Source organism: Gouania willdenowi, chromosome 5 (assembly GCF_900634775.1).
Source record: "Gouania willdenowi chromosome 5, fGouWil2.1, whole genome shotgun sequence".
NCBI classification, from domain to species: domain Eukaryota; kingdom Metazoa; phylum Chordata; class Actinopteri; order Blenniiformes; family Gobiesocidae; genus Gouania; species Gouania willdenowi.
In genome coordinates, this window is record NC_041048.1 from 1,900,660 (window position 1) to 1,916,742 (window position 16,083).

General features: G+C 36.0%; 1 protein-coding gene across 1 annotated transcript; it reads left to right on the forward strand.

Annotated features, from left to right (window-relative positions):
* The first annotated feature begins 1,312 nt into the window (after positions 1-1,312).
* Positions 1,313-12,949, forward strand: ccndbp1 (cyclin D-type binding-protein 1). Its single transcript, XM_028446934.1, has 11 exons — positions 1,313-1,472; positions 3,656-3,715; positions 4,023-4,102; positions 4,184-4,265; positions 5,804-5,900; positions 6,821-6,903; positions 9,121-9,197; positions 10,273-10,523; positions 11,419-11,479; positions 12,465-12,511; positions 12,749-12,949. The coding sequence occupies exons 1-11, from the start codon at positions 1,385-1,387 to the stop codon at positions 12,858-12,860; spliced, it is 1,038 nt and encodes a 345-aa protein (XP_028302735.1). The 5' UTR covers positions 1,313-1,384; the 3' UTR covers positions 12,861-12,949.
* Positions 12,950-16,083: the final 3,134 nt, after the last annotated feature.

Genomic DNA, 16,083 nt, shown 5'->3' on the forward strand with positions numbered 1-16,083 from the left:
CCATCCATCCATTTATTTATTTATTTATTTATTTATTTATTTATTTATTCATTCATTCATTTATTCATTCATTTATTTTTCTATTTATCGATCCACCTATACAGTATAGGTGGAAGAGGATTATTTTTCATCTGTTTTTCCTTCAGATCTAGAGCAGGAAGTTGCTGTGAAATTGCCCAAAAAGCCATGATGGAGCAACTATACAACATGCACATAGTGCCTCCCAGTGGGTGAACAGCAAAACAAGTAGGAACTTTAATAAAAGTCCCCAAAAAGATGTTAAATAATACATAAATTTATCTGGCAGAATTAAACACATTATATTAAAAAATCACAACTCGTAAAAGATTGTGAATTAGGTGGTAATAAATAATTGGATTTTGAATATAATTAATTTGGATTAAAGCATTTTTAGCAAAGCTTGATTCCATCTGGTTTCATCAAATTTTTACAAAATAGTGATTTTACAAAATCTGCAAAAGGCCTATGAAATGATCAGATTCTCATAAACAGGTTCTGCCCACAACGTTAGTTTACATGGCTTCACCTGGTGGAACAACAGAACCATCACAATTAACAGGAAAACTTTGTTCATAACCAGTTGGTATGAAAATTATTTTATATTTGTTCCAGATCTATTAAATGAGCAGGAAAACGTATAAACCTATCAGACTTTAAACATGAATTTGACATAAATTGTTCATTGAGAAATTACAAAAAGTATGCAGTGCAATTCCAATTCCCTTATTTAATCTAATACTTTTATTTTTCTTAACTGCTGTCAGGCTCGTGGCACAGGACATTAAAGAGGGCAAATACCTGAGAAACTGAAAAATGAATCCCCCATACTGGACAATTTAGCTCACAAGCTCTCCTATGTGCAATATGAGTTTTATTTATTTATTTATATATTTATCTTTTTGTAAAGTATATTATTTTATTTCCTTGTTTTTGTACCTTTACTTAGACTGTCTTGGCTGATTTGTTGTTTGTAATTGTTGTTTGTTAACAAACAAACAATCGAACTTTGGGACATCCACAATAATTTAATTGTCCTTTTAAATTTGTCCATATGACAATAAACTCTATTCTATGTTATTGCAAAATAATTTTACAAAATTCAGATGCTTTGACAATAAATGTACCTAAATTACAACTATCCCAAATTAAATTACGAGAATTTTTTTTAATAATAAAATGATTAAAAAACTATTCCACATTCTTAATATTTTTTTTTTTTTTTTAAATAATAAGTTAATATGACGTTCGTCATTTCCTGCCCTGTTGTTTTGTTTATTATGGTCCCCGGGAACAACTTCCGGTCTGTCTTTTTGTTCCACAACATTCTCAGTTCCACACTGTCGCTAACTCAACTTGTGGAAACATGAGCGCTGGTTCTTGTGAAGAAAACGTTTCTATTCCTTTACGGAATCTCCTCAACTCTGTTCAATGCATACGAGACCGAGTCAGAGGTAAATATGTCGGATTTATGCGTTTATTAATTATTTAAGATGCTAACCACCATTAGCGACATGTTCAGTGAAATACAGTCCGTTTAGGTTCAGAAAACTGGTCGTTTTTGCTGCTTTCTAAAAATATATACAGTTAAACTACTTTTTTAATGTAAATTAAACCTGAATAAATCAACAGCAAGTATAAAAAAAGCTTTAAGTTTAAACAGGGATCTGAAGTTTTGAACTCAGTTCAGAGTGAGACTTTGGCAGCAGCGGCGGTTAGTGTACAATCTGATAAAAGACATACATTTATACAAATTAAACTATTTATTCAGCATTTAACATTTCTTACTGTGTGTGTGTTTATGGTTAATGTTGTTTAATGTAGATGTTTAGTGGCAGGTTTTGAGGTCTACGTCACATGGGAATTGACGTCATTGCCTAATTTGATTCATTCCTATTTGCATGTTATTGTAATAGACGCTGCAGGAGAAAAATAACCTCCAGGGAGAGAGAGTAAAAAAACACTTAAATATGTTTAGAACTACAAATGGATTTTCTTCTGTTGATTCTTGCTTTTTTATTTTCGTTATTTTGCCATTGAAAGAGGCCAATACGTCATCAAATAACTCCACTAATCACTCAATCTTTATTTGTATAGCATTAATTCATAACACGTGTTATCATAAGACACTTCACAGAAAGCGGATAAAATACTTTATACTGTTTATTTACTGTAACTACATCATGACTCATGCTTTCGACCAGAGGTAGGACACTTTTATCACAGCAGGGCCATAGAGATGTGTTTGTTTGATCAGAGGGTCACATGATCAATATTCATGTCAGCATTTAGAATAATGACCAATCTGAGCATTAATACAGGAAAGAACAAAACGTTTTTATAGCAATGTTGTGTTTTTCTGTCATTTTGTGTATGTTTGTTGTTCACTTACTCTTTGTGAAGCATTTTATGCATTTCTGTTGTCCTTTTGTGTATTTGTCCTGTAAAATATGTTTTTTTTTCAGTCACATGGTGTATTTGTGCTGCCATTTTGCGTTTTTATTTTTTTAAAGTAATTTTTGTGTATTTCTATTGTCGGTTTGCTTGTTTGTTAGTTTATGTGGGTTTGCTGAGTCATTTTTATGTTTTTCTTGTCTTTTTGTGGACTTTCATTGATTTGTGTAAATTCAGAGCCGTTTCGTTAGCGACCGACACATCACTATTATTCGAGTATATCTCTGCGTGAGATATACATGGTGTGAGCGTGTGAACAGGTTGAAATGCGTGTGTCTCACACCCAATGTATCAGACTTGAGAGCTTTGGTTTAAACGTCGCTAAAGCCTGTGTGCACGCATAAAAGTATTCACCAGTGGACATTTGAATAATGTTTCTGTCCAATATTATTTATTTGTTGACATGTTGACAGCGTTTAGGAGCCACTTTATAAACTTATCTTATTGAAACTCATGTTTACCTAAATGAGGTGGATAAATGTCACCAATTACTCTGTGTTGGCTTTCAGACATGCACAAAATAACTCCATAAACACACAAAATAACTCCATAAACACACTAAGGGCAACAAAAATCAACAAAATGACTCCAAATAACACACAACGACTTAACATAACATAAAAACATACAGGATGAAAGAAAAATAAAAACAAAATCATATAGAATTAAAGAAAGAAATAAAACATTAGAAAAAATTATGAAATGAAAATGCTGACAAAAATCAAATATATGAAATGACAACAAAATCACAAAACAAAGTAAAGGCCAAAATTATTTCAAAAACACACAAAATAACTCCAAAAACAAACTAAAGGACATCAGAAATTTAAAAGCGACTCCAAAATCTAACAGAATGAGTGAAAAATATACAAATAAGAGTAAAACATATGAAATTATTAAAAAAAATGCACAAAACAAAAATATAGAACAAAATGACACCAATAACACACAAAACGAAAGAAATATTTAAAAAAAAAACAAAAATGCTAAAATGTAAAGAAGAAAAAGTAACACAAAATCCTGAATCAAATACACAAAAGTAGAGTAAAATATACAAAATGAAAACCTAAAATACACACATATCTCATTTAGTTCTTAAAGTTTCCACCTACACCAGTGTTGATTTGTGTTTGACGTGAGCTTTTCTACTTTCTAACATCATAATATTTATTTTGTTCTGCAGACGAGGAGCCAAACCAGTCTGACGGAGAGTTTAACCTTCCAAACTTTTGGGACACTCTGAGTTGAGTATCACCTTCTTCAATTGTTGTCATATTGTGTTTTTGGAATAGTTTTTGTGTATTTTTCTGTCAAATCCAGGTGTTTTTTTTTTTTTTTTCCAATTTTGTTTTTCGGCTGCTCTGAACAGATGTGTGTGTGTGTGTGTGTGTGTGTGTGTGTGTGTGTGTGTGTGTGTGTGTGTGTGTGTGTGTGTGTGTGTGTGTGTGTGTGTGTGTGTGTGTGTGTGTGTGTGTGTGTGTGTGTGTGTGTGTGTGTGTGTGTGTGTGTGTGTGTGTGTGTGTGTGTGTGTGTGTGTGTGTGTGTTTCAGACCAAGCAGCAAAGGCAGTTTCTCAGGAAGCCACTAAACTGAGTGTGGCTTTCTCCAAATCTCCTTTCCCGTCACTGCAGGTCACACTGTTTTCAATAATCTAATGGCAGGTTAACTTTTGTGTGTGTTTTATTGTGTTGTTTTTGCTTTTCTACTTTCAGAATGGAGAGAAATTGGCCGAGTCCACGTTAAACAGTGTCCTCACTCTGTCTACCATGTATTATTGGTTACCAAAGAGTCAAGGTAACACACACATGTTTGTGTTTGGAAAGCCAAACAAAAACACATTATTTTGCACCACATTTGTTCTATGAACTTTTAAAACTGGGACTATTTTACGCCGTGTTCCGTCATCTTGAAATGACGTTATTGATGACGCTAATCGCCCTTTCAGTCCATTGAGTTTTATAGGAGGTGAAGCATTCAGGATCATTTAGCTGATTTTTCAGTCAAAATAACAACTTGTGCTGCTTTGGGTTGATCTAAAAATCAGTAAAAGTTTAAAAAGTCAACGTAAACCTCTTTTGTTTACCGAAATTTGATAAAGAAAATCCGTGCCCCGAAAAAATCTGTGACCACAGGGAGCGACAGTTCCAACTCTGCTGTTTCATAGACGGCATCCTGACCCCTTTAGCACCGAAAGAATATCTGTAATATTATGTGAATATCTATAAAAGTCAGGTTTTTCTATTAGCTCTGTCTGCTAGCATAGCATCTCTTCTTCACTGCACAGAATAGCTGCATCCCAACCAAACACTGGGTTACCAGCGCCCTCTGCTGGTCCAAACTAATATCTGGCGGCTGCAACTGAAGGAAAATAATGATTCTTTCTAATAATTTCCCCAATAATATAATAAATCTTAACATTAATGAATTCAACTAAATTAAATAAACATTATCTTTAAGAAAGATTCAACAAAGAAAAGAGTCGCTGGTGACAATTCAGACCAAATTTGAAAAAAGTAGATTTTTCTCTATAGAGAGAAAAATCTCTGTAGAATTGAATATGTAATTTTTTAAAACATTGATTAATATCATCATGAATCATGAATTAAAAGTCCTGCGTCCAGGGTACTGGGTTACAAAAATCACAAATGTAAGGGTATATGTAAGATATATTATGAATATTATTGTGCATTGATACAACTAAATATATTACCAAAACCAACTACAAACTACACATAAATGATGTAAATCATGCAGACAGCATTCTACAGAGGACTACTAACAGACCACGCCCCCATACTACTGCTATACTGTAAGTTGGTACATTTTACACTGGAAAGAGGTAAACTGATAATGATGCTCAATTATTTGTCATCATTATTATGAATACCAGATTTCAACTTGTAAATGCATCATGCAAACAAAAACAAGGTGAGAAAACACATCATGCTAAGAAAAGTGCTACAAAATAGACAAAAGAAAAGCCACAGTTACACTAATATAATTCACCTAAAGTCAACATATAGCATCATTTTTGCAAAATGCCCCCCCCCCCCCCCCCCCCCCCCCCCCCCCCCCAAAATGGTCCCAAAACGTCACATGATCTTGTTCTCGGCCAATAATAAGAATCAATTATAATATCCTGGTTTCAACCCATAGAGGGCAGTCACTCTCACATTTTACAACTCATTGTGACAAATTAAAATACTTTGATACCCAAATACATTTGTATTCAGTTTTGGGGTTGAGTTCCTCTTTAAAGTGAAAAAAACTACTTTAAATGAGTCTTTTTTTCCTGTTGTCGTGTACATGTTTGTCCTGTGTGTGTGTTTCAGGTCTGATTCTACGTGGACAGGTTAAAGACGCTACAGTGGCGGTTCTACAGGGCGTCACACAGCTGCTGGAGGCTATTCTCAGCTCACCTTTACAAAGGTTGGACTGGAAAGATCCATAATTATCAGACGCTGATCACAACACATTTATTTTTAAACACAATCCCAGGGACAAACCTGAGCCCTGTCATCAAAATAACACTTTCACCATGATTTCTGATTATGTTAGAGTGATAACTGTAAAATTCACCAATGACATCAGTTGTTTTTCCAACCACTTTATCTATTGGGATGATTTTAAATATTTCATTGCTTACATATTAAAATAAATAATGATTAAAAGGAAATGAAATGTTTCATTTAATTTAAAATGAAATAAAAATCATTTTTAATAGATTAAATGCTCTTACGTTCAGGAACTCACTTGGACAGGATTGTTGCTCTTGTAAACAAAATAAAAGCCATTATTTCAGGGCGTCTCTCGTCCCTTTGTGGTTTTCTTCAAATCTACGCCAAATTTTTACTAAAGTTTTATCTGATAAAGCATTTTTAGAAATAAAAATGACTAAACATTACAGTTAAAGTAAAAACTGTCTTCTTTGTGTAACAGATGATCAAAATTAATCTAAATGACAAACTAAATTTCTCCTTTGACATTCACATAATTATTGGGTGGAGGAAACTATGAGTTCTATGAGTCTGTTTACAGGACTCCACATCCCACAATGCAATGGAAAAACTTTACAGATCAAAGAAATCAAGTCATTTCAACCTTTTCCATCTTTTTTTCCTTCCTTTAATTATTTGATCCATGAGACCTACACTGTGTTTTTATCTGATCAAATAATTATCGTCTACAGTAACTTTAATGATCACTGACAGTTAAAATAAATAACTGATCATTTTCATCTGTTTTTTAATTAATATTATTATTGTGCCAATGCTTCTATTCATAAATCACTGTTTCACTTAAAGAATGAAAAAGTAAAGAAATAAAGCTTTGTTTGTGTCTAACTTCAGCTTAAACAGTGTGAGTCAGGAACAGCTGACGTCAACAGGAGGCGTTTGGGCCGCATGCGACCACTTTGTTCATCTGCCACGAGGTAAAAACAAATGTTTACAGCTAATAAAAACAAATGTTTACAGCTAATAAATACAAATGTTTACAGCTAATAAATACAAATGTTTACAGCTAATAAAAACAAATGTTTACAGCTAATAAAAACAAATGTTTACAGCTAATAAAAACAAATGTTTACGGCTAATAAAAACAAATGTTTACGGCTAATAAAAACAAATGTTTACGGCTAATAAAAACAAATGTTTACGGCTAATAAAAACAAATGTTTACGGCTAATAAATACAAATGTTTACAGCTAATAAATACAAATGTTTACAGCTAATAAAAACAAATGTTTACGGCTAATAAAAACAAATGTTTACGGCTAATAAAAACAAATGTTTACGGCTAATAAAAACAAATGTTTACGGCTAATAAAAACAAATGTTTACAGCTAATAAATACAAATGTTTACAGCTAATAAAAACAAATGTTTACGGCTACTAAAAACCAATGTTTACGGCTACTAAAAACAAATGTTTACGGCTAATCAAAACAAATGTTTACGGCTAATCAAAACCAATGTTTACGGCTAATCAAAACCAATGTTTACGGCTAATAAAAACCAATGTTTACGGCTAATAAAAACCAATGTTTACGGCTAATAAAAACCAATGTTTACGGCTAATAAAAACCAATGTTTACGGCTAATAAAAACCAATGTTTACGGCTAATAAAAACAAATGTTTACGGCTAATAAAAACAAATGTTTACGGCTAATAAAAACAAATGTTTACGGCTAATAAAAACAAATGTTTACGGCTAATAAAAAACAATGTTTACGGCTAATAATAAACCATGTTTACGGCTAATAAAAACAAACGTTTACGGCTAATAAAAACAAACGTTTACGGCTAATAAAAACAAACGTTTACGCCTAATATAAACAAATGTAGAACGGAAAATAAAGAATTACCCACAACAACAATTAAAACAACATTTAAACTCTTGGAAATTGAGCTTTCATTCTTTTTCAGGTTGTTCAAATATACAGAAAAATAACAATTACAGCATAAAAAAACCTGTCAAAGTACTACAAATTACTCAAAAAAAGAGACGAAAATGAGACAAAAAAAGATGAAAAATGAGTGGAAGTTTTTGTGACTATGGTAGTTTATCTGTCTGGATAATTTTAACCAAATATTGAACTGAAAAGATATTAAATTGATTAAATCAATTTTAAAAAAAAGACAAAAAAAATATAAAAAGAAAAATCTGTCATTCCAAATATTTAAATATTGAATTTATTACAGATTAAATTAAATAAAAAATACTACAATTAGACTAAAGTTGAGACTAAAACTAATTTCCACTGACTATGTGACTAGAACTGAGTCCGAACTTTGGTGAGCGACTGAGACTAAAATTACATTAAAAATTATTGTTAAAATTAAATAAAATTAAAACTACTGGACAAATGCATCAAATGGTTATATTTAATAATACGTTTAATCCAAATCTATAACATGTTCTGTTTGAATAGATTTAAATAAAGAACTACTGGATGGCTTTGATTCTTTTCTGTGAATTCAGACTGTTTTATCGTCATGGTAACGAATCGATTAAACTAACAGCCTGCAGGTGGTGCTGTTGTTTCCTCATCCTTACATGGAATCTTTAATGTTGTCTATTTTTAATTAAACCATCAGGAATATACAGCAGTTCATATTCTGACTGAAACATCAGATATTAAAGTATTCATAATTATCACCAATACCATCAGGTTGGGTTGTAAAGCTGCGGAACGTTTCCTGTAGGTTTCCACAGAAGCTGAACCTCGGGAATTTTGGAGATATTCAAAAAAATTAACTTTTCATGGGAATTATTTTTTTTTAAATTAACTGGTCTTTTGGAGTCATTTTAAATAACTATCAATATCCAAATATAAATATTTGCATTGAGGAACATTTCAACATGGGTTCCAAAATTCTGGGAATTTTCGGGTCATTTTCACAATTCAAAGTTGGTCCTCAACAGGGACGTTAAATAGGTTTTAGCATTAATTAAAATATCAGCATTAATTATACTTCCACTTTCAGATTATTTTCAATCAATAATTCCCATGAAAAGTTGATCTACTTTTTTAATTCCTGAGTTGAATATCACGTGAAAATTTAGCAGAAATGTTGCTCGTTTTCAGGTTTTTTTTAATGTGGTGTGTGCTGATGGATTTATTTATTTATTTGTTTGTTTCTCACAGACAATAAAGCGGCGGTGCTGGTGGTTCTTTCCTCACAGGTTGGAGTCGTAAAAGACGCCATCGATGAAATCCAACAGGTATGTTACACAGTGCACGACATTGTGAAAGCTTTCCTTTAATAGAAGAAGATATCGGTGTGGAGACTGAAGACTTTACACTTATTGTCAAAAGTATTCACTCCATGGAATGTTCCAATTTAGTTCTTCAAAGGGATCCTCCATTGTTTTTACAAAAAGCTGAGAAAAAAAGGCTTTCAAAAAAAAAAAAATCTGTCAGTGACTTTGAAGCAATTTGCTTTATTGAAAACTATAAGATCTGAACATTGGTTTCCTTCTACTGAAAAACCTTCTAGATCATTTAGTAGATTTTATGATAAAAGTTCACGGAAAGACAATAAAAACAGTTGTGGCCTGAAAAGAAGCTGTGACCGCAGGGGGCGACAGTTCCAACTCTGTAGTAGACAATGAAGCAGAGAAGAAGAGCTCTCCTCAGGGACCTTTACTGTCCCTTAAATAGTGCACCGACACACTCTGGTGGCTGAAGTTAGCCATTAATCATGGAATGTTGAAGGACTCACACCCAAAAAGACTTTTATCCTCAGGGTTTGTGTGTCTTTAACTGTCTGTGATTTAGAAACACTGATTTAGATCAACAAAAAGCAGCACAAGTTGTTATTTTGACTTAAAAATCTACTAAATGATGTAAAAAACTATTAAATGATGTAAAAAACTGCCAAATGGTCTAAAAATCAGGCTGAATGTTTCACTCCAATAGAAAACAATGGGATGTTTACAGGAAGTGGGGCCGTGTGACATCATCAATCACATGATTTTTAAGATGGAGGAACACAGGCTCTAAAACTGTAAAGTAGTCCCATTTTTCAATGTTAATAAAATGAATATGATGCAAAATAATGTGTTTTGTTAGACATAGATCTACTAAAAAGTACATTTGAAAGATTTTAGGCCAAACTTGTAAAACAGTGGAGGATCCCTTTAAGAAAAAACAATTACAATTTGATGATCCCAGGTTCATAAAATTATCACCAGGCTTGGCGTGAAATATACTTGCTACCAAATATTGCACCATCAACCTTTAGACGTGTAATAATAGCGTGGAATCTACTGGAACCTATTTTTTTAACCCCTTCAGGCTCTCTCGGACGCTGAGAATCCTTCTAATGATGAGTTCGACGACGACAATGATCCTGGTGATGATCAGGACGTTCATTGGTCAGCCAGAGACCGGCTTGTGATTGGTCCGTGCCAAGGTTTGATGAAAGCGTCGGCGGCGTGCATCAGGAAACTGACGTCGGCCGTGAAAACCAACGGGGATTTCAGCGATGGTCAAAACGTGGCGCAGTTAGACCAGCTGGCCCACGTCAGCAAGGAAATCAGTCCCTGGTACGTTCAGCAGGGTGGGGGTCAATTATTACTGTTTCATCACGTAATTGGTAATTAATTACAATTTTAACGCAACGTATCTGTTGCTGTTGTGATCAGCGTGTGGCGGTGATTCTCAAAGATATGCACAGCACGCAGCAGGGTGTGTTCACTGGTTATTTACGATCTACACGGTGGTTAAAAAAGCTCTTTTTACCTCCAGGCTGTTACAGGCCTAAACTGGATGTGTGTGTTTGAAGCAGTCAAAATATTTTTACACATGTAAAAGTGTCTTTATTAGTAGATCTATGTTATGTCTATGTTATAACATAATACATTATTATGCACTATATTCATTTAATAGCCTTTTTAAAATGGGACTAGTTTACAGTTTTAGAACGTGATTTTAAGATGGAGGAAAACAGACTCTAAAACTGTAAAGTACTTTAATTTATAAAAGTAAATAAAATGAATATGGAGCGTATTAAAGGGTTCTGTTAGACATAGATCTACTAATAAAGATTTTAGGTCACATTTGTACAAACAGTGGAGGATCCCCCTCTTTCATATCAGCAAGTAAAAATCTCAACTTTCATTTTTAATTAAATCAAATCAAACATTAATAAAGAAAACATGGGAATAAATAAAAAAGTCTTTATATGCATCAGAAATATTTTTATTCTAATAAATACAGACATTACACAACATGAATAAAATATATGTATCATTACATAATTAAAAAAGACAATATATGACAGAACTGTCTTAGTATTTTGTTCAACAAGTATTAAAAATGTATTAAAGCTGTAAAAAATATTTTATGAATCATTAATTCCTAGAGCGTACTTGAAATATCATTAACAGATGATGATGTGTTTTTAAAATTAAATAATATACAGTTTGTGTTTCTCCTCAGTGTTGATGAGCTGGCTCTGTGTCTCTATCCTCCAATGGAATACAGTGACGTGGAAAGCAACGTAAGCATTGAAAAAGGGGGCGGGGCTTAGAAGTGTCGCTCTAGAACTCCAGTAACAGAGTCTGAATTTACCACGACTGGTTTTATTTTAGTTTTTTAATCTGACATCAGAAATCTCTACACTCATGTTTGAGCTTCACATGTTTCTCCTCTAAGGGACAGCACGTGTGAGTGTGACTTGTTTAGATGTATGTGAGCTCTTTAGTCAGAGGAGGTTCTTCTCAACCTGTGGGTCGGAACCTAAATATGTGTTAGTGACTGATTTACATTTAGACGAGCCCTTTTTCCACAGTCAAATAAAAACATTTTTAATAAACAATCCTTTATTTTTGAATGGATCTTTTGTAAAATGTTAACATTATGTGGCAGTAACATATTAAAGTATTTAGTGTTAGTGCATAGAACAGTTTCCCATGTCTGTATTCACTTTTTAACACCTGTAATATTAACTTTTTTGCCTGTTTTTTTATTTTTTTTGTGCTCATTTTGTTTATAAAATGATCAATAAATGTCATGTGAGGAAGTGCTTTTACCCTGTTTTCCAGAACATTTCAGACTTCTTCAGTTTTTTACAGTTATTACATGTTCAACCAGTATAATATCAGTTTCAAATGAAGAAAAACACTAAAACTAAAGAGGTTTTTTTTTTAGATTTAGTAGGAAGAAAACAATGAAAGCTCAAATGAATAACAGATTTTTTTGAACAAAAATATAAAATTTAAAAGGTATAAATACCGTAATGTTTGTAGGTTGTCAGTAACGTGTAACATGTGAATGTGTGCAAACCAGGATGTGTCGCCGGCGACGCGGTAGATGCTAAAGGGTTAAGGTGTTGAAGCGTTAAGTCAAAAGGCTCATGTTGCACGTTGTATTTTTAATAAGTATGTTTCAGTGTAAAGGTGAATATATTCCCATAGACATATTGTACTGGTTCACTATTAGACTTAGCCTCTCACAGCTGATTAATAACTCTTCCTTCTCCACAGGCGTTTGAACTGGCAGCGCTTTTAAAGAATGTGTTGGGGTTGATCAGGTACACTCACGTTATGTAACTCTATCTGATTTTGTACAGTTGACATATATAAACATGTTTATTCTGTGGGTGCGTCAATCATCCTCAGGCAAAGTTTGTCGGGTGTGTCGGATGAAGTTTGGAAAGCAGTCAACTTCACTGTCTCATGAATTAGTATTTTATCTTCATCAAAGCTGATTTCTGTTTCTGAAAACACTTCACTTTGATCTGATTGGTATTCTGTGATGGTTCCACCAGGTCCAGTCACGTGTGTGGTGAATCTGAGCTGACCTGGGTTCAGTTCTTAGACGGAGCCGTGGACCATAACCTTCAGAAAGCCAGAGACCTCATTCAGCAGGACAGCTTGTGATTGGCTGCTGCCATGTGTAGATTTTTATGGATCTGTTAAAAAGTACAAACGAGCAGTTGTGGTTGTATTAAACACAGAGTGAATAAGAAGAGAAATGATTCCTGTTTGAACATGAAAACCTGCTGCAACCTGAACAATGATTACATAACCTCCCACATAGCTCCACTGGCTGGGCTACTTTCTGAACAGTTTGGCTACAATTCAATAAAAATGTTCAATAAATCAAGAATGATTTGCATTGAGGATCATTTTAAAACACGATGACAGAATTTGTCTCGTACTAAGATTTTTCACAAGCTGCGTGAGAAACATATCCTCAGACTGACAGGCTTAAAGCTGCAGTATGTAAGTTTTTTTTTTTTTTTTTTTTTGTGGCATCATTTGGTCAAAAAAACCCCGTGAACTGCCACCATAACATGGTGGGGTTGTGTGAGTGCCCGAATGATCCAAGGAGCTATGTTGTCTGGGGCATTATGCCCCTGGTAGAGTCTCCCATGTCAAACAGGTCCTTGGTGACGGGTCAGACTAAGCGCAGTTCAGAAGACCCTCTATGGACATTATAAAAGCAAGGACCTTGACGTCGTTCGGTATGGCACAGCCGGGGCCCCACCCTGGAGCCAGGCCTGGGGCTGGGGCTCGAATGCGAGCGCCTGGTGGTTGGGCCTTTGCCCGAAAGGACAATGTGGGCCTGCCCTCCTGTGGACCCACCACCCGCAGAGGGATCCGTAGGGGTCGGGTGCAGAGAGGATTGGGTGGCGGTCGAGGGGGGTTGCCTCGGCGCCCAGTCCGCGTCCACAGCTTCTGGCTGTTGGGACATGGAACGTCACCTCGATGGGGGGGAAGGAGCCTGAGCTTGTGCGGGAGGTTGAGAGGTACCGGCTAGATATAGTCGGGCTCATCTCCACGCACAGCTTGGGCTCTGGGCTCCAACTCCTGGAGAGAGGCTGGACGCTCCACTTCTCTGGCGTTGCCCGCGGGAAGAGGCGGCGGGCTGGGGTGGGCTTGCTTATTGCCCCCCAGCTCAGCCGCCACGTGTTGGAGTTTACCCCAGTGAACGAGAGGGTCGCGTCCCTACGCCTTCGGATTGGGGACAGGTCTCTCACCGTTGTTTCGGCCTACGGGCCCAACATCGGCGCAGAGTACCCGGCCTTCTTGGAGTCCCTGGGAAGGGTACTAGACGGTGTCCCGACTGGGGACTCCATTGTTCTACTGGGGGACTTCAACGCCCTCGTGGGCCGCGACAGTGAGAACTGGACAGGGGTGATTGGGAAGAACGGCCTCCTCGATCTGAACCCGAGTGGTGTTTTGTTATTAGACTTCTGTGCTAGTTACAGTTTGTCACCATGTTCGAGCACAAGGGTGTCCATAAGTGCACGTGGCACCAGGACACTCTAGGCCGGAGGTCGATAATCGACTTTGTAGTTGTATCACCTGATCTCCGTCTCGGACATTTGGGTGAAGAGAGGGGCTGAGCTGTCAACTGATCACCACCCGGTAGTGAGCTGGATCCGCTGGAAGGGGAGGAAGCCGGTCAGACCTGGCAGGTCCAAACGTGTGGTGAGGGTCTGTTGGGAACGTCTGGTGGATCTCTCTGTCAGTGGGGTCTTCAACTCCCAGCTTCTCCCAGATCCCGAGGGAGGTGGGAGACATGGAGTCCGAGTGGACCATGTTCTCCTCCTCCATTGTCGATGCAGCCGTTCGCAGCTGTGGCCGTAAAGTCTCTGGTGCCTGTCGCGGCGGCAATCCCCGAACCCGGTGGTGGCGCCCGGAAGTAAGGGATGCCGTCAAGCTGAAAAAGGAGACCTACCTGGCCTTTTTGGCTGGTAGGACTCCGGAGGCAGCCGAGAGGTACCGGCAGGCCAAGCGTGCTGCAGCCCGCGCGGTCGCAGATGCAAAAACTCGGGTCTGGGAGGAGTTCGGAGAAGCCATGCAAGAGGACTATCGGTCGGCCTCGAAGAGATTCTGGCAAACCGTTCGGTGCCTTATGACGTAATATTGGGGAAAAATCCAACTGGCCTGTTTAGACCTGACTTTTTACAAAATATGAAATAACAATGGAGGGAGGAAACAGAACTTTATCAACTTTGGCCCAACCATGATGGGGTTATGTTTTCATAATAATGCATCTTTAAAAAGAGAGGATCAAGCAGAGTATATTCCAACATACAGTCAATTTATTTAAAAGCCAACAAACTATAAATGGTAAGTGATTGACGGAGACGGGCCAGGTAAGAAAAACAGCAATTCTAGAGTCCAAACACTCGTTTAAATTGTGAGGGAAGGTAATTAAAAGATGTGCATCACCTGAGTGAAAACAGAAGAAAGCTGAATCACACACACATGCAGGTAAACAGGAACAGCAGAAACGTGCAATAACTGGAGAAAGCTTCAAATCATACCTACTGTATAGGGTTGTTCTATTTCAACACATTTTCAGGACACGCACTTCATTCTAAAAAAAAGTCTGACATCTGACCCCAAAAAAGAGAAAGATATGTTTTCAAATTTAAATGTTTTTCTGATGCAATGGTTAGATTTTCTTTACGTTACTAGTGGGAAAATGGAAAAAACTAATAAACGATAAATTATTATTAGACAGAGCCGAGCTACAAAGGCCTCATGTAAAGGATTTTCATTATTTGTGATTAGTGAAATAACCCAAAGTTGGGGTCCAAAAAAAAAAGTTGCATAAAGAAATGTTTTTTGTTTTTTTTACATCCCAAGAAAGAGTAGCATTTATACTATAAATTAAAACAAGATCAGAATATTTTCTTACATTCCCACATGTAGTTATGGACTAATGGAAATAGTTTAAAAAAAAAAAAAGTTTTTTTTTCCTGATTTCCAGAGCGTGTGAGCCGAGAACCAACGCATATATGTGACTAATCATTAGTGATGTGAACAGTCTATGTTCATAGCTCTAAGCTGATCACATTACAGGGAGCTGAGACATATGCTAAGTAGTTTAATAAAGGACCAAACATGTTCCAGACCTATTTAAAGGAGCTGACATGTCCACCAGATAGGATGTATAGCAGATGTTTTTCTATATTTTGAGAGAGTGGGTGGAGCTATATTATTATACCACATTACAGTTTCCTACGTGATGTAGTTCTTGAGATATTGGAAGCTGAAAATGGTGGAAAAATAAATTGTCCATATCTCAAAACATTTTCATACAATCAAAATAAAAATGTACACTTTGTCTAGAGAATAATCATGG

What these genes read in the sequence shown, in the direction of transcription:
- ccndbp1 (XM_028446934.1), top strand. Translation starts at nt 1,385, where the DNA reads ATGAGCGCTGGTTCTTGTGAAGAAAACGTTTCTATTCCTTTACGGAAT. An exon ending in TTGGTTACCAAAGAGTCAAG is followed by an intron (nt 4,266 to 5,803) that starts GTAACACACACA and finishes TGTGTGTTTCAG; the next exon opens with GTCTGATTCTACGTGGACAG. An exon ending in AGCAAGGAAATCAGTCCCTG is followed by an intron (nt 10,524 to 11,418) that starts GTACGTTCAGCA and finishes GTTTCTCCTCAG; the next exon opens with TGTTGATGAGCTGGCTCTGT.